This window comes from Primulina tabacum, chromosome 7 (genome assembly GCF_025594145.1).
Source record: "Primulina tabacum isolate GXHZ01 chromosome 7, ASM2559414v2, whole genome shotgun sequence".
Classification (NCBI taxonomy): domain Eukaryota; kingdom Viridiplantae; phylum Streptophyta; class Magnoliopsida; order Lamiales; family Gesneriaceae; genus Primulina; species Primulina tabacum.
The window spans coordinates 20,286,601-20,312,106 of NC_134556.1; the positions used below are offsets into that span (position 1 = coordinate 20,286,601).

The 25,506-nt window shown below is 38.1% G+C and overlaps 1 protein-coding gene, 1 long non-coding RNA gene and 1 pseudogene across 11 annotated transcripts; 2 read left to right on the forward strand and 1 right to left on the reverse strand.

The window, feature by feature from the left end:
• Positions 1–305: 305 nt before the first annotated feature.
• LOC142551161 (putative vesicle-associated membrane protein 726) overlaps positions 306–25,506 on the reverse strand; it is an 80,296-nt pseudogene continuing 55,095 nt past the window's right edge.
• On the forward strand, positions 2,173–4,139 carry LOC142551163 (potassium transporter 5-like). Of its 10 annotated transcripts, none has more exons than XR_012821514.1 (5): positions 2,173–2,449; positions 2,531–2,593; positions 3,084–3,193; positions 3,483–3,597; positions 3,700–4,139. XR_012821514.1 is itself a non-coding variant. In XM_075660235.1 (5 exons), the coding sequence occupies exons 3-5, from the start codon at positions 3,152–3,154 to the stop codon at positions 4,106–4,108; spliced, it is 555 nt and encodes a 184-aa protein (XP_075516350.1). In that variant the 5' UTR covers positions 2,173–2,449; positions 2,531–2,593; positions 3,084–3,151; the 3' UTR covers positions 4,109–4,139. The 10 variants fall into 10 exon arrangements, 6 of the variants coding, with proteins under 6 accessions (XP_075516350.1, XP_075516351.1, XP_075516353.1 ...); XR_012821515.1 differs by having other exon boundaries at positions 3,530–3,597; positions 3,711–4,139; XR_012821517.1 differs by having other exon boundaries at positions 3,530–3,597; positions 3,753–4,139.
• Positions 13,995–14,584, forward strand: LOC142551164 (uncharacterized). The gene is made up of 3 exons (XR_012821518.1): positions 13,995–14,100; positions 14,191–14,260; positions 14,358–14,584. It is a non-coding gene; the product is annotated as an uncharacterized LOC142551164 (long non-coding RNA).

Here is a 25,506-nt window from a genome sequence, read left to right on the forward strand (position 1 = left end):
AGTAAATATATATGCATAATATGAAATCTATTACCATATGATTTTGTATGATGGATTAAGTTTCAGGGAAATTTTTGATGATGAATATACAGTTATAGAGGATTTAAGTACATACTTTAATTTGGCTTAAGAAAAAATTATTTTGTTATAAGAAATATAAATTCAAAAAAGTATCCCGAATCAAACTATACTTTGTATGCGTTTAGCTAATAATCAATCACATGAACCATGAAATTATTATGAAAGAACTCGATCGAGTATATATTAGACGCAGTGGCACGTAATATTCTTTAAAAACAAAAAAAAACGCGACGTTTTAATCTCTTCACCTTCTGTGACGCATTTACATGATCTATACATCAGATTAAATTCTACTTACATGCTTAAAGAATAAATGGCAAAAGAGGCTAACATCTACTAGAAACACCTGAAGCCGTGGCAAACAGTCAAAATTATGATTAGAATTAACGCTACGATGATACCAAACACGATCAGTTTTATCTTCACGTTGTGAATCCACATTTTCCTCCTCATCTTGGTTCCTTGCGTCCTAAAATCTTGAGCCTGAAACACGACGTAAAAACATAGAAACCACAAACTCTGATAGAAGAATATATGGCTACATATGCATGCCTGATTCAAGAAAGTAGATAATTCCAATGCATGAATACGTTCAAATGGAATGACCTTGAAACGCTGGGAGATAAATCTGATGATGGTTCTTTTGTTCCTTCAAAATTTTAGACATAAAGGTGTGGAGGTCGTAATTTTCTTATTTTTGTCTTAGTTTTTTTTTTTAATCTCCCTTGTAATTACGACTATAGCTATGCAATTCAAATATTGGATTCGTAAAGTAGCTAAAGTTTCAGGTTTCGATCTGTGTTTCCTATAGACAGGTAAAGCAATTGCTGTGGGTACAGACCAACCAAGGTTAATTTATCTCAAAGTACATTTCTTGTGGTTTGGTGGATGATATAGTCATTTAAGGCATGTTAATTTTAGCGCTCTGAATTTTGTATTAGGTTCAACATTTTATGCAAGAAATTATAGAAGTGGCGAAATACGTACAGTTCCTAGTGCAAAACCCATCATATTCTATATTTGCTAATATGACTATAAGGGAAATATGCACATGGAAGATCCTTTAAAGTGGTTAACCTGCGATCGGAGATTCTCCGTTTTGTCAACAAGTAGTTCTATTTTTTCTCCACGGTCAAGAACCTGATGAACAAACAGTAAACCAAAACCACAAACGCAATAAGTAAGTAAACCATTATGAATTGAAGCTTTTGAAGGCGAAGGAACTCTATAAACTTATTTACCTTCTCAATGTTTTCCATCATCACACCTTTAACTTGAGAAATCTGATCCTTCACTTTAGCAAGTTTGCTAATTTCTTCTGGATGATCGACGCAATATTGCATATGCTCTTTCAGTTTCGGCCTAAAATACCAAAAAGAATATGGTCAAGTCGGAAAGCAAGAACTAAGAGAAAGAAAAAAACTTACCCGAATTCTCTTTTAGGCCATTGGCACCGGTAGTTGAGGCTTTTCCTCCTCCATATCTCTTGCTAAAATCATCTTTAACTCGCTCCAAAAAGGCCATTGGAATTTGCCTACAGGCGGACTCCACAGCAACGACACAGTAGGCTACAAAAATTGAGCATATGTTACAAAAATCTAATGAAAGAATTAATCAGTTGGAACATGCTCAGTTACTTCTTTATCATAGCCTGCAAAATAGATCTTCAATCATCAGATACTTCGTAAATAAAAAGTTGAATTTCACTCGAACGTTTCATGTAGTCTAATAATTTAGTTGAAACAACTGCCAAGTTTTCTCGCTCGACCATAATTAGATAAGATATTAACGAACTTACAAGATATGTGCAAGTGTTTACTGCTATACTACAACAATAAATGGCTATTGTGACACTTTTTTGTAGACACTTTTAATTAAATGTTGCTACAAATACTTAATAATGACACTTATAAAAAATTAATAATGTGTAAAATAAAAAATATATTAGATTAGTTATCCTGACATTTTTAATTGATGTCATGAGAAACAATTATTTTCTCTCTTCCAATATTTATCCAACCCCAAATATCTGACCTTTATTTTATCTATTTTTCTACCAAAAATTTTCACCCTGCTCTCCAATTTTTAAAAAAAACTTAATTAAATGAAAAATCGAGAAAAGCTGGAGAGAACCATCCCACGCCCAATTATCATTCTCGATTAATGAACGAAAGCTACTACCGTTGGCTCTCTCCCTCACCACCCCAGCTGCCGCCGACGCCGCCCAGACCACCGGACAAGAAGCGTCGAGGTCAGTATGTTCTTCCCCAAGCCCCTGCACCTCTTTTCTACACTGAATCTAGAAGAAATCGAGTGGATCCAGCCCTGTTCAAAGTTGACTGTGCGCACAAGTTCTTCTTCGATTCCGGTTAAATTTTTCTTTGATTCTTGGTTGTTTATGTTGTATTCAGTAAGTATTTGAAGCCTATGTGTTTCCCCACTTTTCCAGCCACTTTAGCTTGCTTCCGATGAGATTTCGGTGACTTCTCCGACAACATTTTCAACATCTAAGGTGAGATTTCTGCGGTAATATCTACAAGAATTTTTTGCATTTACAGTGACAAGTTTACATAATCAGATTTTGTGCATTTACAGTGATAAGAATTTTGAAGCCTATTTACAGTTGGTTGTATTTTTTCCTCTCAATTTTTGATATAATCTATCTAATCCACTGAAAGGGGTGAATATAATTAATCGAAGAGTCAGCCAGCCCATTTGATCATCTTTGTGTGGATTTCTTTTGTTATGACTCAGCCAAGCCCCACAAATTTTGATTGTTTCTCGCTAGTCTGTCGGTGAAGAAGACATTGAATTCTTGTGGGCGAGAAACATCTTGTTTTATTGCATTTGCTTATATTTGGGTTTATGATAAGATGGAATAAAGCATCCTGCCTAAAACTGGGATACGTGGCTGTAAAATAGTCTATGATTTAGTTTTCTTGCTGTTTCTTTTGATTGATTATACATGCACATGTGATTAGGCATGAGTTCTTAATTGACAGGGTTGTCACCTGTTCACGCATAGATCGATGATTCTGGATCGAATGTTAGACAGCATGATTCTGAGGCCATGTTTGCTGACTTAGGCCATTTCAACGTAACAGCTGTGCAAGTAAGTATTGTTATTATTGTGCATTACATTATAATTATCTTGCATGCATATTGTGCACTACATTAGAATTATCCAAATTGAATTATATTGTTTGTTTAATAATATCGGGAGTGGATGTGTTTAGTAACTTGAGTTGATTATTGTTGTAATGCATAATGTTTTCACGGATCCTTGAATTTGAGGAATGACAAGTTAAATACAAAATATGCATTCTGCTATTTGAAGTTATATCTACTCTTTTTCGTCCCAAAACCAAACATATATATTTTTCCTTTTTGTGTCACTTCAGATTAGTTTCACGGGAATGGTTTTTCTTGCTCTCCTAATTGCATATAGTGGACAAGCTGCATATCTTTCCAAATTCCCTGATCATGTAAAGCACATATTTTATGACTCCATACCAGGTTAATTATTTCTCTCCTACAAGTTCTTATATTAAAAACACTATTCTAAATCTAAATCTCATCTAATTTTCCATTCAAAATTTGAACATGATCTATATCTAGATATGATACAGGTCCACAATATTGGCCAACTTTTGTTGTGGCTAATGCTGCAGCAATTATCGCCAGTCAAGCTATGATATCCGGAGCATTTTCTATCATTTCCCAGTCCCTCAGCCTAAGTTGTTTTCCAAGAGTAAAAGTTGTTCGTACTTCTGCTAAGTATGAGGGACAAGTCTATATTCCAGATATCAACTACTTTCTCTCCTCCAATATTTATACAACAAAACTAAAGATGGTCAAACAACTGCAATGTGATATGTTTTATTATGTGGATCTGTTTGTTCATCTTTGGGTTCATGTCTGTGGAACTCATAACCATGGTTTTTATTTTGCAAAGCAGTATATGTTAGAAACATTCTTGATTATTGTTGGGCTGTGTTTTACTGTTTCAAAGACTTGGATATGTTGACTAATTTTTCTAAATGAAATTTTCTATCTGATGTTTGTATTGTTAAGTAAAATCTCTTGCTTTTGCTGTAATGAATTAACTAATTTGAATGAGGTTTCTTTATGCTTTTTTGTTTTCTGGCTAGCTGGACAAACTCATTAGCATAATGGTTGTTGTAGATTGTACTTTATAATTGTTTTTATCAAAACCTTCTCTTTTGCACTTTCACGTAGATTGGATGTTCTGTCTCAATAAAAAGTCTATTTGATTCGACGAAAATTGTGGCAAAAGAAGTTGTTCGAAGCATGGATCCAAATACCGAAGTAGGAAGATAGACGTTGAGACCAAATTGGTGTGAAATACTCTAGTGCCCAAATTCAGTGCACGTTTAATCCATGCATTCATTTAATTATTAAATCATGTAATTAATTTTGAAAGAGTTTTAGCCATGCATAATTATGAAAATGCATTATTTTAAATTATCAATGTTTATTGGGATGCACGTTAAAATGTTTTTCGAGTTTCATGTTTCAGGCGATTATTCGAGGCGGGATTGAGGAAAAGAGACCGGGGACGATTCTTGGCAATTTAAAATGTGATACTTTTATTTTAAGTTGAGGATGGGGCATTTTAAAGGGCTTACTAAGTTGTTAGTATTTTAAAGCCTAAAATTTATTTATTTAGTGATTTAAGAGTTTGAAACTTTTAAAATTAGCTTCTTTCTTTTTTGTGCATTATTTTAATTGAGGGATTTTATTTAAAGTTTAAAGAGTGTTAGTATTTTAAATAATTTTATTTATTATTTAATTAAGTGATTTTCCTGATTTACTAATCACACACACACACTTTTACACACACTAATAACGCCTAAACACACACACACATTCAGATTTCCACTTCTTTTATTTTTTAAAGAGCAAAACCTAGGGTTCTAAGAGGAGAACAGCAGCCGCCCCTTCCCTTGTCAATTTTCAGCAAGTTTTGATCGATTTTATTGCAAGAAAATCGCGTCACGTTCGTCCCGGATCAACCTCGCTTCTATCTCCGCTTCGGTGTCGCCGTTTCGGTAAAGTTTATCATCAAAAGGCACGTATAATTTGTTCTTGATGCATCGATCATGTCATATTATGCGTGCGTTGTTATTTATGCGTAAAACCATGTGTACGATGTGTAGAAGTTCGAGCAATTGTGTTGGGATCACTTTTGAAACCATTTTAGGGATCAAAAATCACGTTTTTACTGTTCTGGTTGAAACTGCGAGTTTTCAGTCGATATTTTGATAAAACTTTCAACTAGAGAATTGTAGAACTTTTCGATACCTTCGATTTGACAGTAAATTCGAATTATTTGGACAAAAATTGAGTGAGTTATGACATTTTTCGTGGGACTGCTCAAACTGCGTTTTTCAGAAATTATGTTTTGATGTGTTCTTGAGATTTTATTGTTGCAGGCTTCGTTGGGGATCGTCGGATGATCGTTGCTGCGTTTATGTATGCTTAGTACGATGTTTAGAGTATTTTTGAGGTTTCAGTTCATGTCAATAGGCGCTCGATTTAATTAAAAGTCGTGGGTAACTTTTGATGTCAATTACAATGTTTTGAATGGTATGTGTCGTAGGGTGAACATAGTCGCCTTGGGAATTTGTACGAATTTGGTTTGAGGTTATGGCGTGCTAGGATGAGCCTTGGAGTGTCGATTCATAGTCCGCGCAATCGAGTCTAGAAAGTTAAGCGAAACATGTACAAAATTTTCGTAAGTTCGCGTTTACAGTAGGTACCCGTACCCCCACACGGACCCTGACACGGGGTCCGTGTCCTCCTTCCCTTTCGAGCCTTCTCATCCGAGTCTACACGGACCCCTACACGGAGGTAGGCACGGGGTCCGTGTCCTTCACAACTTTGGGGAAAATTTCTATAGTGTGCCCTGGGGGGGGGGGGGGTTGATGGCATGGTTTTAGTTCAGTGATTTACGCAGTCGAGGCATGGGAATTTACAACGTCATAAGGAATTGAATGAGTTCTTATGTAAGCTTGAAATTATGTCTAAGTTACGCAGATAAGCATGCCAATTCATGATTAGTAGGTGCAACAACGCCCCCGATCGAAGTCCAACGAATCCCTCAACGTCAAGTAAGTATGTTGACGTGCAAAAAGAAAATATTTTAAGTTTTGAGGTATGCTAAATGTCTTGTGACCAAATTATGTTTAGGATTGGAAAGCGTTAAATTATGAATGGGGACCAATCCGCCCGTTAAATTATGAACGGGTTAGATCGAGGTTGGAAAGCGTTAAATTATGAACGGGGATCTCATGTATGTGGCAGTGGATACGTCCCTGTCAGCCCAGTACTGTGGTTTGTCTGATCAGGCATTTATTATGTTATGGGTCACTTGCTTTGAAACATGCCTCTAGGCAAAATGATGAAGTTATGTATGTTCTAGTATGCATTATGTTTATGACAAGTTTTCACGTTAAGGCGTCTATGTTATGTTCGCATGTTCAAGTTTTAGTACGCAAATTCAAGTTCAAGTATGTATGTTCTATTTTAAAGTTGCATGCGGTTTTATTATGTAGTACTCGCTATTTCCCAGTTTATACATGTTGAGTCTTTAGATTTACTAGACTTGATCGATGCAGGTGAGTATGTTGATGAGGAGATAGGAGGTGGCGACCCAGGGGCAGGCTTGGACTGAGCGGGAGGCTAGACCCGAGGACCGCCCACGTTATTTTAACGTTTTTATGCAAGTTTAAAATACTCTGATTTTTATGTTTGATGCGAGATGCTTTGAGAAGACCTTTCTTTTAACAAGATCTTTATTGTGAATGGATGATGTAGTGACGACCGTATTGATTTTATTTTCGTATTCAAGAAAATTTTTAATTTTTCCGCAAATTTTGAATGGTAAAAGTACGGTACGTTACAGTTGGTATCAGAGCGGTGTTCTTGTAAAGGGTCACGCCTACTGCCAGTCGCAAGAAGCTCACGAAGTCACACCTCAAGTCTGTAAGTTTAAAGTTTTGCATTATGTTATGTAGTAAGCATCAAGTTATGATTTCAGTATGTGCATGTTTTAAGTTTGAGTTACGTGCATCATAAAATATTGATATATGTTCATGCATATTGGGTTTACGTGCTGGGTAATTTATTGGAACAGATGCCTCCTAGACGTGTGATCGACCGTGAAACAAGGGAGGAGGACAGAGAGCCTCGAGTTGAGGAGAGGGACAATCCTCCACCACCACCACCTCCAGATATGCAGGCGCAGATGCTTGCGGGTATGACGCAGTTCTTCGCACAGTTTGCGGGGAACCAGGCTGCAGCGGTAGGTGCAGGGGCGAGGCCCCAACCAGAGGCAGTGAATGAACGGTTTAGGAGGATGAGCCCAAAGGAGTTTGCGGGTACCATTGACCCGATGGCAGCTGAGGGATGGATCAAGTCCATCGAGGTAATTTTCGACTATATGGAGCTGACAGATGCTGACAGGGTCCGTTGTGCCACTTTCTTATTGACAGGAGACGCTAGACTATGGTGGGAGAGTGCGTCAGTGGCAGTCAATTTGCAGGTGCTGCCTTGGAATGGTTTCAAGGAGGTCTTTTACTCCAATTACTTCAATGAGGAAGTACGATCCAGACTGACTAGGGAGTTTATGACGATGCGTTAGGGGGATAGCAGCGTTGCAGAGTTTGAGAGGGGGTGTCACTTTGTACCCCTGATTGCGAATGATGCGCGGGAGAAGTTGAGGCATTTTATTGTAGGTTACGGCCGATCTTGCGTCGTGATGTGAAGGTTGCTAGTCCGATGACTTATGCAGTTGCCGTGTCGAGAATTTTGGCGATAGAGCAGGACTAGAGGGACATTGAGGTCGATAGGCAGGGCAAGAGGCCCTATCAGGCACCTCGTCTTAAGGAATCTTCGTAAGTCATTAAGAAACTTAGGATTAAGTGGATACGAGTACTGGAATTAGGTTATCTAAGACTACTTTGGTTGTGTAAGCTTTAATTTCAAGTTTATGAAATAGGTGATTATACGGGGATATTTGATGAAATAAAAACAAAAGGGAATTAGTTGTATTCAACATAGGTTAGCAATGGTCGAATATTAAGATTTTTATCGAGTAAGAAATTTAAAATCTTTATACGAGGATTCTTGAATTCTGTGGGTTATAAGCGAAGTTGATTTATTAGAATTAGTCCATCATTAACATGGGGAAACTTATTAAGCTTTATACGTTAGAATGAATTTAGTACTGAGGATACGTCGAAGTGTGACATTCGTTCCAATGAGGAGGGTTTAAGTTTCTTAGGCCTCAACTATAATGTAATTGGGAAGAAAATAGTTTGAGCATGTGTTTGATGCTAGGAAGGTTTTATTATCTAAGTAGAATATCGATAATGTATATTTTGGGGTTTTATGGATTAATGTTACTCGAAATTTAAGATTTGCAACAATCTTTATTTGGGATGTACTTATAAATGGCTAAGTTACGTAAGTTTGGTGTCGTAAGGTAAAGATTCGATTCAAGGATCGTAGGTCAATGTTATTACTGAGTTAAGATAAGGTTTAACTTTTGAGTGTTGAACCAAGGATAGAAGTTGATCAGTAACTTTTGGTGGTAAGATTTCTTAGGTTGAACTGCATAAATGCTAAGGTAATAGATCGATGAACATTACGGGTATAGTATAAGGAAAGTGAGATAAGATAAGTTTGAACCTCCATTTCTAATATTGGGAATTGTGAGAAAACTCAAAATTCGAGGTCATAGTAAAGTAAAACTAAGACAACCTTCAGGACTAGATATGAACATTACGAGTTTTTAGCGACTAATGCTCCAACAATTTTCATGGACCTCATGAATCGAGTATTTCGGCCTTACCTCGACCAGTTCGTCATAGTATTTATTGACGATATCCTTATTTACTCGAAGGGCCACGAGGAGCACAGTCAGCACTTGGGTACAGTTTTGCAGGCCTTTCAGAGTCGCAAGTTGTTTGCAAAATTTAGTAAGTGTGAATTCTAGTTGGAGAAGGTAGCATTTTTGGGTCATATAATATCTAGAAGTATTATTGAGGTGGATCCAGCTAAGGTGGAAGCAGTTAAGGAATGGGTTGAGCCGAAGAATGCATCAGAAATCCGCAGTTTTCTGGGCTTAGCCAGTTACTACCGTGAGTTCATTCAGGAGTTTTCGTCGATAGCAGTGCCACTCACTTCACTGACCAAGAAGAATGCTAAATTCGTTTGGAGTGATGAATGTCAGAAGAGCTTCGATACTTTGAAACGAGCTTTTATTTCAGCGCCGGTCCTAGCCATGCCATCAGGGCAAGGAGACTTTGTGTTATATACCGATGCATCTAAGCTCGGGTTAGGCGCAGTATTGATGCAGCAGGGTCGGGTCATAGCTTATGCTTCCAGAAAATTGAAGGTGCACGAGAAAAACTACCCGACTCACGATCTGGAGTTAGCCATCGTGGTGTTTGCGTTGAAGATTTGGAGACACTATCTATACGGCGAGAAATGTCAGATTTTCATCGACCACAAGAGTCTCAAATATTTCTTCACGCAGAAAGAGCTGAATATGAGACAGAGACGGTGGTTGGAACTTGTGAAGGATTACGACTGCGAAATTAGCTACCATCCGGGGAAGGCTAATGTTGTCGCGGACGCTTTGAGCAGAAAAGTGACAGTTGTCGCTCAGTTGTCAGCTTAGGGACCGCTTCAGTCGGAGATTCAGAGATTTGGCCTAGAGATTTATCGTGAGGGCAGAGCTCCTAGACTGTATAATCTGATAGTCAAATCTGGTTTGCTAGACCGTATCCGGGCAGGACAGTCTTCAGATGAGCAGCTACAGAAATGGAGACTGAAAGATGAAGCCAAGGGCAATGTTCTTTACACAGTGACAGACGGCATTGTGAGATACAGAGGTAGAATGTGGGTGCCTAGTGGTGAGTCGATCAGACAGGATATTTTGACAGAGACACACGCATCTCCGTATTCTATCCATCCGGGAGGTACCAAGATGTATAAGGACCTCCAGATTTTGTATTGGTGGCCAGGGATGAAGAGAGACATCCGCCGATTTGTGTTAGAATGCCTCAGTTGTCAGCAGGTGAAGGCAGAACATCAGAGGCCAGCGGGGTTGGTTAAGCCACTCCCCATCCCAGAGTGGAAATGGGAGAACATTACGATGGACTTCGTCGTTGGATTGCCTAGATCAGTCAAAGGTTTTAATGCCATTTGGGTTATAGTGGACCGACTCACTAAGTCAGCGCACTTCTTGCCAGTGAAGACGACTTTCTCCATGACGCAATATGCGGAGCTTTATATCAGGGAGATCGTTCGATTGCATGGAATCCCAGTTTTCATAGTGTCCGACAGGGACCCGAGGTTCACATCGTCCTTCTGGAAGAGCTTACATGCAGCAAGTTGCTATTTAGTACACCGTTTCACCCGCAGATAGACGGCCAGTCTGAGCGTGTGATACAGATTTTGGAGGATTTGCTGAGAGCCTGTAAGATTGATTTTCAGGGAACTTGGGAGTCTAAGCTACCTCTAGTGGAGTTCACATATAACAACAGTTTCCAAGCATCCATTGGTATGGCTCCTTACGAGGCCTTATATGGAAGAAAGTGCATATCACCAGTTCATTGGGACGAGGTCGGAGAAAGAGCGGAACTTGGACCAAAAGTAGTTCAGGAGACTGCAGACGTGGTGGTCAAGATTCGTGATAGAATGAAGACCGCCCAGAGTCGTCAGAAGAGTTATGCTGATAAGAGGAGGAGAGATCTCGAATTTGCCGTTGGTGATCACGTATTCGTCAAGATAGCACCTATGAAAGGTGTTATGAGATTTGGGAAGAGAGGCAAGCTGAGTCCGAGGTTTATTGGCCCATTCGAGATTTTGGAAAGAGTTGGAACATTAGCTTATCGTGTTGCTCTTCCGCCGAATCTGGCCGTGGTACACAATGTGTTCCATGTCTCGATGCTAAGGAAATATCTGGCTAACCCTTCGCACATTCTGAGTTATGAGCCGTTGCAGCTGACTCCAGACTTGTCTTACGAGGAAAAACCAATTCAAATCCTAGATAGACAGGAGCGCAGACTCCGGAACAAAGTGACAAAGCTAGTCAAAGTCCGGTGGGTAAATCAATCGGTGGAAGAGGCCACTTGGGAATCAGAAGCAGATATGAGACTTCGCTACCCGGAGTTGTTCGGTAAGACTTAATTTCGAGGACGAAATTTTTATAAGTAGGGGAGGAACTGTAGTGCCCAAATTCAGTGCACGTTTAATCCATGCATTCATTTAATTATTAAATCATTTAATTAATTTTGAAAGAGTTTTAGCCATGCATAATTATGAAAATACATTATTTTAAATTATTCATGTTTATTGGGATGCACGTTAAAATGTTTTTCGAGTTTCATGTTTCAGGCGATTATTCGAGGCGGGATTGAGGAAAAGAGACCGGGGACGATTCTTGGCAATTTAAAATGTGATACTTTTATTTTAAGTTGAGGATGAGGCATTTTAAAGAGCTTACTAAGTTGTTAGTATTTTAAAGCCTAAATTTATTTATTTAGTGATTTAAGAATTTGAAACTTTTAAAATTAGCTTCTTTCTTTTTTGTGCATTATTTTAATTGAGGGATTTTATTTAAAGTTTAAAGAGTGTTAGTATTTTAAATAATTTTATTTATTATTTAATTAAGTGATTTTCCTGATTTACTAATCACACACACACACTTTTACACACACTAATAACGCCTAAACACACACACACATTCAGATTTCCACTTCTTTTATTTTTTAAAGAGCAAAACCTAGGGTTCTAAGAGGAGAACAGCAGCCGCCCCTTCCCTTGTCAATTTTCAGCAAGTTTTGATCGATTTTATTGCAAGAAAATCGCGTCACGTTCGTCCCGGATCAACCTCGCTTCTATCTCCGCTTCGGTGTCGCCGTTTCGGTAAATTTTATCATCAAAAGGCACGTATAATCTGTTCTTGATGCATCGATCATGTCATATTATGCGTGCATTGTTATTTATGCGTAAAACCATGTGTACGATGTGTAGAAGTTCGAGCAATTGTGTTGGGATCACTTTTGAAACCATTTTAGGGATCAAAAATCACGTCTTTACTGTTCTGGTTGAAACTGCGAGTTTTCAGTCGATATTTTGATAAAACTTTCAACTGGAGAATTGTAGAACTTTTCGATACCTTCGATTTGACAGGAAATTCGAAATATTTGGACAAAAATTGAGTGAGTTATGGCGTTTTTCGTGGGACTGCTCAAACTGCGTTTTTCAGAAATTATGTTTTGATGTGTTCTTGAGACTTTATTGTTGCAGGCTTCGTTGGGGATCGTCGGATGATCGTTGCTGCGTTTAGGTATGGTTAGTTCGATGTTGGGAGTATTTTTGAGGTTTCGGTTCATGTCAATAGGCGCTCGATTTAATTAAAAGTCGTGGGTAACTTTTGATGTCAATTACAATGTTTTGAATGGTATGTGTCGTAGGGTGAACATAGTCGCCTTGGGAATTTGTACGAATTTGGTTTGAGGTTATGGCGTGCTAGGATGAGCCTTGGAGTGCCGATTCATAGTCCGCGCAATCGAGTCTAGAAAGTTAAGCGTAACATATACAAAATTTTCGTAAGTTCGCGTTTACAGTAGGTACCCGGACCCCCACCCCCACATGGGGTCCGTGCCCTTGTTCAACCGAAGTGCCTTTTCCAGAGCCTACACGGACCCCCACACGAATCCTGACACGAGGTCCGTGTCCACCTTCCCTTTCGAGCCTTCTCATCCGAGTCTACGCGGACCCCTACACGGAGGTCGGCACGGGGTCCGTGTCCTTCACAACTTTGGGGAAAATTTCTATAGTATGCTTCGGGGGGGGTTGATGGCATTGTTTTAGTTCAGTGATTTACGCAGTCGAGGCATGGGAATTTACAACGTCATAAGGAATTGAATGAGTTCTTATGTAAGCTTGAAATTATGTCTAAGTTACGCAGATAAGCATGCCAATTCATGATTAGTAGTTGCAGCAACGCCCCCGATCGAAGTCCAACGAATCCCTCAACGCCAAGTAAGTATGTTGACATGCAAAAAGAAAATATTTTAAGTTTTGAGGTATGCTAAATGTCTTGTGACCAAATTATGTTTAGGATTGGAAAGCGTTAAATTATGAACGGGGACCAATCCGCCCGTTAAATTATGAACGGGTTAGATCGAGGTTGGAAAGCGTTAAATTATGAACGGGGACCAACCAGCCCGTTAAATTATGAACGGGGATCTCATGTATGTGGCAGTGGATACGTCTCTGTCAGCCAAGTACTGTGGTTTGTCTGATCAGGCATTTATTATGTTATGGGTCACTTGCTTTGAAATAATCATCTACGCAAAATGATGAAGTTATGTATGTTCTAGTATGCATTATGTTTATGACAAGTTTTCACGTTAAGGCACGTCTATGTTATGTTCGCATGTTCAAGTTTTAGTACGCAAATTCAAGTTCAAGTATGTATGTTCTATTTTAAAGTTGCATGCGGTTTTATTATGTAGTACTCGCTATTTCTCAGTTTATACGTGTTGAGTCTTTAGACTCACTAGACTCGATCGATGCAGGTGAGTATGTTGATGAGGAGACAGGAGGTGTCGACTCAGGGGCAGGCTTGGACTGAGCGGGAGGCTAGACCCGAGGACCGCCCACGTTATTTTAACGTTTTTATGCAAGTTTAAAATACTCTGATTTTTATGTTTGATGCGAGATGCTTTGAGAAGACCTTTCTTTTAACAAGATCTTTATTGTGAATGGATGATGTAGTGACGACCGTATTGATTTTATTTTCGTATTCAAGAAAATTTTTAATTTTTCCACAAATTTTGAATTGTAAAAGTACGGTACGTTACAAATACAATTCTAGTTGTCCTAGAACGGGAAGAGAGTTTGATTAGGCCATATAATCTTTTACAAAAGATTGGGGATACACTTGGAGGAAAGATAGTTTGGCCTTGTCATTTGGTATGATATTCAACTTTTCAATTAACTAGTACTTATTGTTATGTCTATAATGTTAATATCTTTTTAAACCAATATCAATTATATTTGCAGTTGACAGTTAATGGGGAAGATTTCTACTAGGTGCATTTGGATAAATAATAATTTTTCAGTTTATCATTTGGTATGATATTCACTAGTTTGAATTAAATTTTAATGTCTTTATTTTGTGCTTCTTTAATTTTATTTCATTCATACAAATATATGAATTTTTATTGTAGGTGACAAGAATATTGGATTTTGATTAAGATGAGATGGTTGAAGAATGAAGATGCGCGCGTCACAAGTTTGCTTATGTTTTGCTTTACAAGACTTAATTGTTTGCTAGTTCTTAAACTAAATACATTTAGTACATTTGGTACATTTGTTGGGGTATTGATGTTTTTCAAGGTAACAAATTTGTCAGTCTTATACATTAATGATTGCAAAATTAATGACAATTATTGATTAGCAATTTAATTTCTATTTTAAAATTTTATATTTGTATTTATGTTAATTTGTTACATCCTTGAATATTATATCATGAAAATATTGAAAATCGATGACATTTCAAAAAATATGACATTTTATGTAACGTCCCAAAAATCGAAAAGTGCACGTGAACCACATGCATGCAAATTATTAAATTTCTTTGGTATTTTATTAAATTGTTTTAAAGCCTTAAATGTATTTTTATTTCATTAATTTGTGTTTGAATATTTTTATGCATTTTATGCATAATTCATGCATAATAGAATTTATTTTATGAAATTTTAAAGGTTTATGCATTATAAATTTTTAACTTGAATTTCGCGCTCGAACGAGGAACGGAGGTCGGGGAATTATCAGAAAAAATTATTTTATTACAGATTAATTTTTATTAATTAATATAAGATGCTTTAAATGTATTTTTCAAGAATTGAGATTTATTGGGTATTTTTACCCGCAAGATTTTAATTTTTAACGATACATATTTTTTATCGAATCGGGGAACTTTTTGAGGGTTCAGCTAATGTTTTCAAAAACTTTCCAACACGAAATATTTTTCGGGAGTGTGTTTGGATTTAATGGGCCTACTTTTAAGTTTATTGGCCTTAAACTCTTTTAATTTAAAATAAAAGATAATTAACTTAATTGTTAACTAGTTAATTATTATATAATTGACCCTACAACCATAACAACTGCTTTCACCTACCGACAACCCCTCTCCCCTTCATTATTTCATGGGTTCCAGCAGCCATTTTCATGGTTATATCAGAGAAAGCTTCGGCCATGGTTGTTCTTGCAAAAGAAAGTTTCCGGCGCCTCCTCGTTGCTCTTTTCTTCATCGTTTTTGCGTAGGAATCATCAAAGGCACGCCCCGTACTTTTATTTCTGCATCATTTACGTCATATACATGCTGTTATGTTTTTATTTGGTCTGAAAGTCTCGATCCAACGAGTTACAAGGAGATTTTTGGTTTTGCTACAAGTATATGCATTCCTTGTTTCTACTACTCACATTTCCACGTTTTGTGCAAAGGGATGGCTGTGATGTGTTGTTGCTGGTGGGTTAATGTCTTTGAGCATACTGTCAACAGGTTGGAATACTTGGAGTGCTGGTCTTAGAGAGAGCCGATAGGAGTTTGGCTTTAGGTTGTCTTAAATTTTGAGGATATCGCGTGAATGGTTGGAGCCGGCGGTAAAAGGGGCGATCCAAGGCTTAAACCAGGCCATGTGGGGTCTGAGTCATAGCTGAGGATGGCTCGAACACTGCTGGAGCCACCCATGAAACCGATCGAGCGAGCTTAGGAGAAAGAGTCGCTCTTTGTGCTTCTTGAGGATGAGCGGTCGATCGCGATTTCCAGCTTGCATGGAGGCGGGTCCGTGGGTCAGGTAGGTTCTTTAGGGTCTAGTCTAGGTCCATGGTAGGCTAGTTCAAGGCTGGTGCGAGCTGGTGCGAGCATGGGGCTGGTGGAGTTCGGTTGGTGCTTTGAGGACTTGATAAGAGGATAGCTGAAACAGACCAGCAACTTTTATGTACTTTCAGAGATGTTTAAGGGCTGAGTCTTGATGGTTTTAGGACCTTTTTAGTGTTTATAATGGGTGGTAAAAAGTTGGGAAAAATTTGGTTGAGTTTCGGATCGATTCGGGTAAAATCGGGACCTCGGTTTAAGTTTTAAAACATTTCGGTTAAGTTATGAAATTGACTCGATTTTACGTCTAGGGATGTTTTTAAAATGTTTTGGGACATTTTAAGGAGTTTGGTAAGTTTCGGATCAAAATAATAAGTTTTGGATTTATCCAGGATTTAGTCGCCTCACGAAAGGTTAATTAAAGAATTAATTGAAACGCCTAGATTTAAGCTTAATAAAATTATGAAAAATTTTATTTAAGCTCAAATAATTATTAGAAGTCTAAGTTTTTAATTTGGGAATTTTATGCTAAGGTTTGGTTTAATTCGGAATTAAAGCGCATTAATATGTTATATTTAAAGATTAATTTAAAAGTCATCGATTTAAGCCAAATAAAAATATGGGAAAATTCATTTAGGCTTAAATAATTATTTGGGACATGTTAGAGTCAATGGAATTATGAAAATGTCAAAAACGTGAAATTTTACGTCTAGGGCCAAAATGGTAATTTTTGGGTTTCCAGGGGCAAAATGGTCATTTTACACCCGGGGTGAGATTTTGGTCCTGGCAGCGCCCTGAGCACATTTTATCATGATTTAAATGTTTATGCATCACGTTCAGGATTTTTATGTAATTACGATAAATATGTTGTGTGCTTGGTTTAAAGGAAAAATTACGTATATGCATGATTTTATTAAGTGATGAATATGATGAGACGTTTTGAAGGAAGTGATTTAGTTGTGACTAATACGATGACACGATGACATGATGGTATGATTGGAGATATCGTGAGGGAAAAGGCCCAGAGGGAGCCCGTTTACGGGAGAAGGCCCCAGAGGGAGCCAGACGATCGTATTTCCATTGACATGATATGATGATATGATAGGCCAAGGCCCAGTTGACGGGTGAGAGTGTCGCTGGTGTCCCCGCCGCCTAGTACTGTGGTTACACGTAGATGGATCCATCGACTGACATGATGATCCGAAAGTCACAGCTAATGAACTGAATTCAATAAAAAAGAAAATGTTTACTTATACGATGATATGAGATGACATGCTTTGTCACGACATGATTTTACACGAGACATTGATGTTCATGCTTTTAAAGTTCATGAAAGATATGTTTACGTATATGATGATATGAGATGACATGCTTTGACACGACATGATTTTACACAAGACGTTGATGTTCATGCTTTTAAAGTTCATGAAAGATATGTTTACATATATTATGATATCAGATGACATGATTTGACATGACATGATTTTACACAACACGTTTACATTATGCTTTTAATTTCATGAAATATATGTTGAGTATGATATTTTTCACTGCTGTGTGCTAGGTATATGTACTTGTTATTAACGGTGCAGATGTGTTGAGTCTTTAGACTCACTAGGCGTGTGTGATGCAGGTGAACTTAGTGATGAGGAGACTGGAGGTGTCGAACTCTGAGTAGACAGACCTGGTAAGGTGACACGACCCGAGCACCGCACGTTTTCCGCATTACGATTTATGAGATTGAGAGGAAATGAATATTTTCATACGTTGATGATTTTAAGAATTTTATACGTTTATGTTTACGTATGATTTTAGACGAGTTGAGTTATTTTAAACTGCGCTATTTTTACTGACAAATATTTAAGATCATTTTTTTAAATGTTATATTTTTCTATTACGATTTTTACTCCTTTACGTTTACGTTTGATGTTGGTCATTTTAAACTATGATATTTTTATTGTAAAATAAAGACGATTATTTTAAATGATATTTGAAAAATGTGAGCTTTAATGTTATTTCGAAAATGCGAGCTTTTATTTAAAAAAAAAAAGTCTAGTAGAAATTTAAAAATGAGTGAGACGTTTCATTTTATGTCATAATAGAAAATTGAATCATGTACATAAAAAATGTCATTGTAAAACTCATATGAAGACATTTCAAAAAGTCATTATAAACAACTATTAATGACAATTTTCAATGTCTTTATATACTAGTATAGAAGATATTTGTAAGTGTCATTACAGATTACATAATGAGACATTTTAAATTAACCTTATAACATATCATTAGTGACATTTTTTATTGTCACTATAAATAATATACACGACACTTTTAGTTGTCATTATAAATTATGTTAACTGACATATAAATTTTTCATTATTGCTATAATAACAAGGCATGTATAAATGTCTTTAAAACATGAGTTTTCTTGACATTTAAAATTGTCATTATATGAATAATTAGTAACACGTATGAAGTTATCATTAACATCTTATAATGACATTAAAAAATGTCAGGAAGTTTAAGACAACATTTGTTGGAGGTGTCACTAAAACTTAAATGTGACTAAATATTGAACTTGATGACATTTATGAATGTCATCATAAGCATTTATTGTTGTAGTGCTAATTTATATATTTATATATATATATATATCTTAAAATATTTAAAAGAGATGTTTACCAGCTCTAGATGATTAGAATAATACCAATGATCGGAGACGTAGCCAGAAAAATATTTGAACTTGATACACGATAATTTCTGTATTTTTTATGAAGAAAACAATTTATTTTGTTCATTCACTAAAATACCAAAAATTATTACAATGCAATCTTATAATAATTATAATGTTCGAAAGATGAGTTGATTGAATGAAATTAAGAAAATAAAAGGTGAAAAAATTATAATTTCTAGATGAATTTTTTAAATATAAAATCAATAATATGTTTAATTAAATGTACATTAATTAAATATCGATATTCTATAAAACTTAATACACTTTTTTTCAAAAAATCACCAAGAAAATGTCAGGCTAAAAACAAGTCAAAATAACATGTTCAAAATAAATATTAAATTATGAACATTTATGTTATAAATATACAATAAATATTTTCAGACATATAATATATAAAAATATAGGCAATATTTATTAATTAAATTTTAAAAAAAAATTAAATTTCCGAGTCAACCCAACCCAACCCATTCATTTTCTCGGGTCAGCTATCAGGTCCAACTCGATCTGACCCGACCCGAAAACTTAAACCCAAACCTGATTTTTTTCGAGTTGAACCGTGTCTGATTGGTGGATCGTGTCTGATTTTGACACCCCTAAATATCACTCATCTTTGTGTTTTGGTGGCAAAAGTATGTTTGCATAATCTAGACGTTAACTCTTTTTTCTCGATTGATTGTCGTCAATCCATGTGGGGACCCAGGCCCTAACTCAATTCTCTTTGGGATTAATTGGATCTTTGCTATAAAATGTGGGTCATAAAAAAAAATTTCTTTTAACAATATCATAAACAAATGCATATAAACATGCACAAGGTCTTTATCTATTTTATTTCAACAACATAAATCCATGTCTTGTTTCATTTCATATATACAAACTAGTGTTCAATACCAACTACAAACCACATGTAGTACATGTCTAGTAAGAAACCACTAGTAATCTTCTTCTACGCCCGTAATCTCCACGCTATCTCGATCTCTCATCTCTGTCGCGACCCAGATCCTGTCCCACCTGTCGTTATGCACACATACAGACACAACAACAGCCGGAAACTTCGGTGAGAACAAATCCTAGTATAAAACACGTATACATGCATGTCATGCGATTTCATAATAAATCATAACACATGTTTCGGTAATTATGACACATTAGTGAATACATATAAAACAATTCGACTCTTACTCTTTAACTCGACTCGTATCTAAATCTAGGGATCCCGGTGTGAATAAGACATCACAGTCTGCCACCTACCCTCCCAATCGGGGTGACGGTACGTCTTATTCCTAGACTTCGGTCCTGTCTGTATCGATTGTCTACAATCGGAGTCAATCTGGTCCTATGCGTCGATACCACCGAACATCTAGAAATTTCGCAAATCTGCCAATGACTCTCCTATCTTAAATGCTTGAATATAAATCTATAAACAAGGCATAAACATAACAAGATATAAACAACAATCTAGTATGTGATTTTGGGAAACTCAAATAAAATCTAATTCGAGTTGTATCTTCCCGAATTCACATGAATTATACCTTTCTTTTTGTTGGACTCAATCGAAGTCTCGAAGTCGGGATATAAAATCTGTCAATCCTAATCTGAATAACATGTATAAATGCAACATATCAATCTTCAACTCCAAGTAGGATATGCAAATAGATCAATATGTAATTTCAATAACTTTCGACGGCATAACGACGTAATCTTTCGATACCGATCAACTCAAATATCAATACTCATAATTCTTATCAACATCAATCCACAAGACTGAATTCTGCACCATCTCAACTCACTATATGCTGGAAAATCATGCAAATTGCATACGACATCCGATAATCGATCCGTTTATGGCGTTATGATCTCTAGCTACTCAAGGACATAAATCTCTAATAAAATCACAATTTCTCCAACATATAAATCTCAAAACATGCTGGAAATGAACAATACTTACATCCTTTTGAAGCTTATGATGCAAGGAACACAATTGAACTCGGAACTAAATTCGGTTGGTTAAATGTTGCACAATCTAATTTCTAAAATGCAAGGAATCATGAACTTGCCAAGATAATCTCTCTCGGTCTGCCTGCTGGAAATGGTAAGGAATGAGAGACAACACATTAAGTATGCATGAGAAGGGACACATGTTTCATTCTTTGTTCAACACGCAAGACCGCAGGTGCGCTCACTTCTTACTGCGGGTGCGCTGAGCTCACGGGGCTCATCCAAAGAATTCAGAAACAGCGACCGTGGGTGCGCTCATTCTCTCACCGCGGGTGCGCTCACCCCACAGCACCACATTCATAAATTCAAAATAATCGACCGCGGGTGCGCTGCTTTTTAGACCGCAGGTGCGGTGACCTTACTGTACCAACATCATATCCTACTGCCTCTTCACCGCGGGTGCTCTACATCGGGGACCGCGGGTGCGGTGAAGGTACTGTAGATCTTCCACATTTCATGAGCCACAACCGCGGGCGCGGTACAATGCTAGGCGCGGGTGCGGTCCTTCTTCCATGCAACACTTCATAATTTCATTTTATCAACCTACAATCTCGGGCATTACATTTCTCCCCCTCTTAGATATGAGTTCGTCCTCGAACTCGCAGGCAATCAATACAAAGTATATAACAGAAACAATATCATCAAAACTGAATAATTACTCACATCATGAAAATAGCTCGGGATATCTCTGTCTCATCTCTGATTCTGTCTCCCAAGTCGCTTCTTCAGTGCCATGACGACTCCACTGGACTTTCACTAGCGGAATAGTCTACGTTCTGAGCTGCTTTTCTTTTCGATCCAAAATCTGCAATGATTGCTCAAAATAACTCAGTGTATCGTCAAGCTCGGCCTCATCAGGCTGAATGACATGAGAAGTATCAGGCATGTATCTACGCAGCATCGATACATGAAAAACGTCATGTATCCCATATAAAGAAGGAGGAAGATCAAGTCGATATGCTCGATCGCCAATCTTCTGAAGAATCTCGTACGGACCGATGTATCTAGGAGATAACTTCCCGCGTTTGCCAAATCTGACAACGCTTCGGAAAGGAGAAATCTTCAAAAATACTCTGTTTCCCTGTTCAAATACTAACGGTCTACGTCTGATGTTCGCATACTTGGCTTGTCTATCCTGCGCCGTCTTCATTCTCTTCTGAATGATCTTCACCTTCTCAGTCATTTCACGAATCATATCAGGTCCAAGTTCTGGTACCTCAGATACATCATCCCAATACAAGGAGATCTGCACTTCTTGCCATATAACGCCTCAAACGGTGCCATCTCGATACTCGTCTGATAGCTGTTGTTGTACGAGAATTCACAAAGTGGTAGTGAATCTTGCCAACTAGTGCCAAAATCTAGCACTACAGCTCTCAACTTATCCTCTAATGTTTGGATAGTCCGCTCTGACTGTCCGTCTGTCTGGCGATGATAAGCAGTGCTTAGATGCAATGTCGTACCTAAAGCCTGCTGCAGACTGTGCCAGAAATGAGAAGTGAATCGTGGATCACGATCTGATACAATCGACTTCGGCACACCATGCAGTCTGACTACCTCTCTGATATATATCTCGGCCATCTGATCATGTCGGTACGTCATTCTGTATGGAATAAAACAAGCTGATTTGGTCAATCTATCAATAATGACCCAAATCGCATCACAGCCCCGGGATGATCGTGGTAACTTCGTAACGAAATCCATGGAAATGTGATCCTATTTCCATTCAGGAATAGATAAACTCTGAAGTAAATCTCCGGGCTTCTTCCTCTCGGCCTTCACCTGTTGGCAATTCAAGCACTTAGACACAAACTCTGCAATATCTGACTTCATCTGTTTGAATACTGAACCGACTACAGTGCGTTTCTGACAATATCTGTTGTTTCAAATCTGAAACATCTGACACTACAAGACGGTTATTCATATACAGAATATGATCATGTACCTGATATTCTGATTGATGTACTGATCTGACCATCTGAATCGACTTCTGAATATTCTGATCAATTCTTTGTGCTGCTTTAATTCTCAAAATCAAAGCTGGCTCAACTTGAATCATAGCAAGTCGTAGTGGTCTACTATCTGTATCAAACGCTAGTCCAGACAAACAGCAATCTTCAATCATATTCGAAACACCTATCGTCGATAAGGATAGGGAACATACCTTTCGACTCAAGGCATCCGCTGCTGCATTCGACTTTCTTGGATAGTATTTGATCTCGCAATCAAAGTCCTTTAACAAATCGAGCCATCTACGCTGTCTCATGTTTAACTCTGACTGAGAAAACAGATACTTCAGGCTTTTTGTGATCAGAGTAGATTTCAAACTTCTCGCCGTAAAGGTAGTGTCGCCATATCTTCAGAGCAAATACGATGGCCGCCAATTCAAGATCATGAATTGGATAACGAATCTCGTGTGGCTTCAGCTATCTCGAGGCATATGCAATCACATGTCCTCGCTGCATAAGATTACATCCTAGCCCCCTGTGAGATGCATCACAATATACGACGAAATCACCAGTACCTGAAGGTATCGTCAACACTGGAGCACTAGTCAGTCGTCTCTTCAACTACAAGAAGCTAGACTCACAAGCTTCAGACCACACAAATGGCGCATTCTTCTGTGTCAACTGGGTAATCGGTTTCGCGATACTGGAGAAATCTCTGATAAATCGTCGGTAGTATCCTGCTAGACCCATGAAACTGCGTATCTCTGGTACAGAAGTCGGTCTAGGCCAACTGATCACAGCTTCTACTTTACTCGGATCCACAGAAATACCATCTCCAGATATGATATGACCCAAAAAGACAACCTGTCTCAACCAAAACTCACACTTTGACAGTTTAGCATACAATTTCTCTGTTCTCAATGTCTGCAACACAATTCTTAAATGCTCGGCATGATCAATCTTACTCTTGGAATATACCAAAATATCATCAATAAAAACAATAACAAACTCATCTAGATACTTCTGAAAGATACGGTTCATCAAACTCATAAACACCGCTGGAGCATTCGTTAAACCAAAAGACATGACAATAAATTCATAATGTCCATACCTGGTTCCGAATGTTGTCTTCGGTATATCAACATCTCGGACTCTCAGCTGGTGATATCCAGATCTCATATCGATCTTGGAATAGACAGAGGATCCCTGCAACTGATCAAATAAGTCGTCGATACGAGGCAATGGATATTTGTTCTTCACTGTTGCCTTGTTCAGTTGTCGGTAATCAATACACAATCTCATCGAACCGTCTTTCTTTCGAACAAATAATACCGGAGCACCCCAAGGAGATACACTCGGTCTGATGTAACCCTTGGCCAATAAATCTTCGAGCTGTTCTTTCAATTCTTTCAATTCAATAGGCGCCATTCTATAAGGAGCTCGAGATATAGGGACTGTACCTGGTATAAGATCAATGTTGAAATCAACCTCTCGGGCTGGAGGTAACCCTGGAATCTCGTTTGGGAATACATCCGCAAACTCACGTACCACTGGCAGATCTGCCAATGAGGGACTCGGTTTCAGTAGATCTACTGAATATATAAGGAACCCTTCTGCTCCTTTCTGCAATAATCTAGTCATCGTCAAAACAGATACTAAGGGAATCCGAGATCTGGAACCCTTACCGTAGAACTTCCACTCATCAGCCATCTCTGGTCTGAATCTGATAATCTTCTGGAAACAATCTACAGTGGCTCTGTACTTGGTTAGCATATCGATACCGACAATACAGTCAAAATCAGCTAACCCAAGCACAATACAATCTAAATCAATCTCGTGACCCTCAAAGTGTAGTATACAATGTCTAACTGAAGTCACAGATATAAGACCACTTCCCAACGGAGAAGAAATAGACACTACAGTAGATAATGACTCGACAGGCAATGAATGCAACAATGCAAAATGCTCAGATATGAAAGTATGAGATGCACCCGTGTCTATCAATACATAGGCAGGATAACCGCAAAGAAAACAGTTACCTGCAATCACATCATCTGGTGCATCTTGGGCCTGTTCTTCAGTCAGTGCAAATACTCGAGCCTGCTGTCTGGGAGGTTGGCTCACAGTCTGGCTACCTCTGGCTCTGGACTGTGTCTGTGTAGGAGTGGGCTGAAAGGAATGAACAGATGAAGCTTGCCTCTCAGGCTGAGCTACTGAACCAGATGCTCCTACACTGTGAGCCTGCTGTACACCTCTCTGGGGACAAACTCTGGCAAAGTGTCCCTGTTGTTTGTAGATGTTGCAGCGACCCATAACACCCTAACACTGCTCGGTGTCATGTCGGCCTCCACAGGAACTGCAATATAACTCTGTATACTCTGTACTCTGGCCAGGACCTCTCTGTCGAGACCCACTGGAGCTCGACGAACTGCTCCCTGATCTCTTAAACTGTTTGCCCTTTGCTTTCAACTGGTCTTTCCTTCCGCTGCTGCTACCACCACTCTCAAATCTGGGAGGGGGTTGAAATAAGGGTTGTGGCGGTCTCGGAGTCGAAGTGACATAGGAAGTGCTTCGTTGCCTAAGCAATCCAGCTTCTGCCCCCTTGGCACGGTTCAACGCATCAGTAAAGTTGTTGGGTCTACCGGTATTTACCAAGGTAAAGATTTCCGGATTCAGGCCATTGATAAACTGATCCGCAACGGCTTCTTCATTCTCGGCAACATGAGGAGCAAATCTGAGTAATGACGAGAATTTGGCAACATACTCCTCAATGTTCAGCTGTCCCTTTCTCAAATTGGCAAATTCAGCACCTTTGTCTT

Bases quoted from the DNA above. Each gene is read 5' to 3' on its own strand.
- LOC142551163 (XM_075660235.1), top strand. From the start codon at position 3,152: ATGTTTGCTGACTTAGGCCATTTCAACGTAACAGCTGTGCAA. The intron at 3,194-3,482 runs GTAAGTATTGTT...GTGTCACTTCAG, and splicing joins TCAACGTAACAGCTGTGCAA to ATTAGTTTCACGGGAATGGT. The intron at 3,598-3,710 runs GTTAATTATTTC...GATATGATACAG, and splicing joins ATTTTATGACTCCATACCAG to GTCCACAATATTGGCCAACT.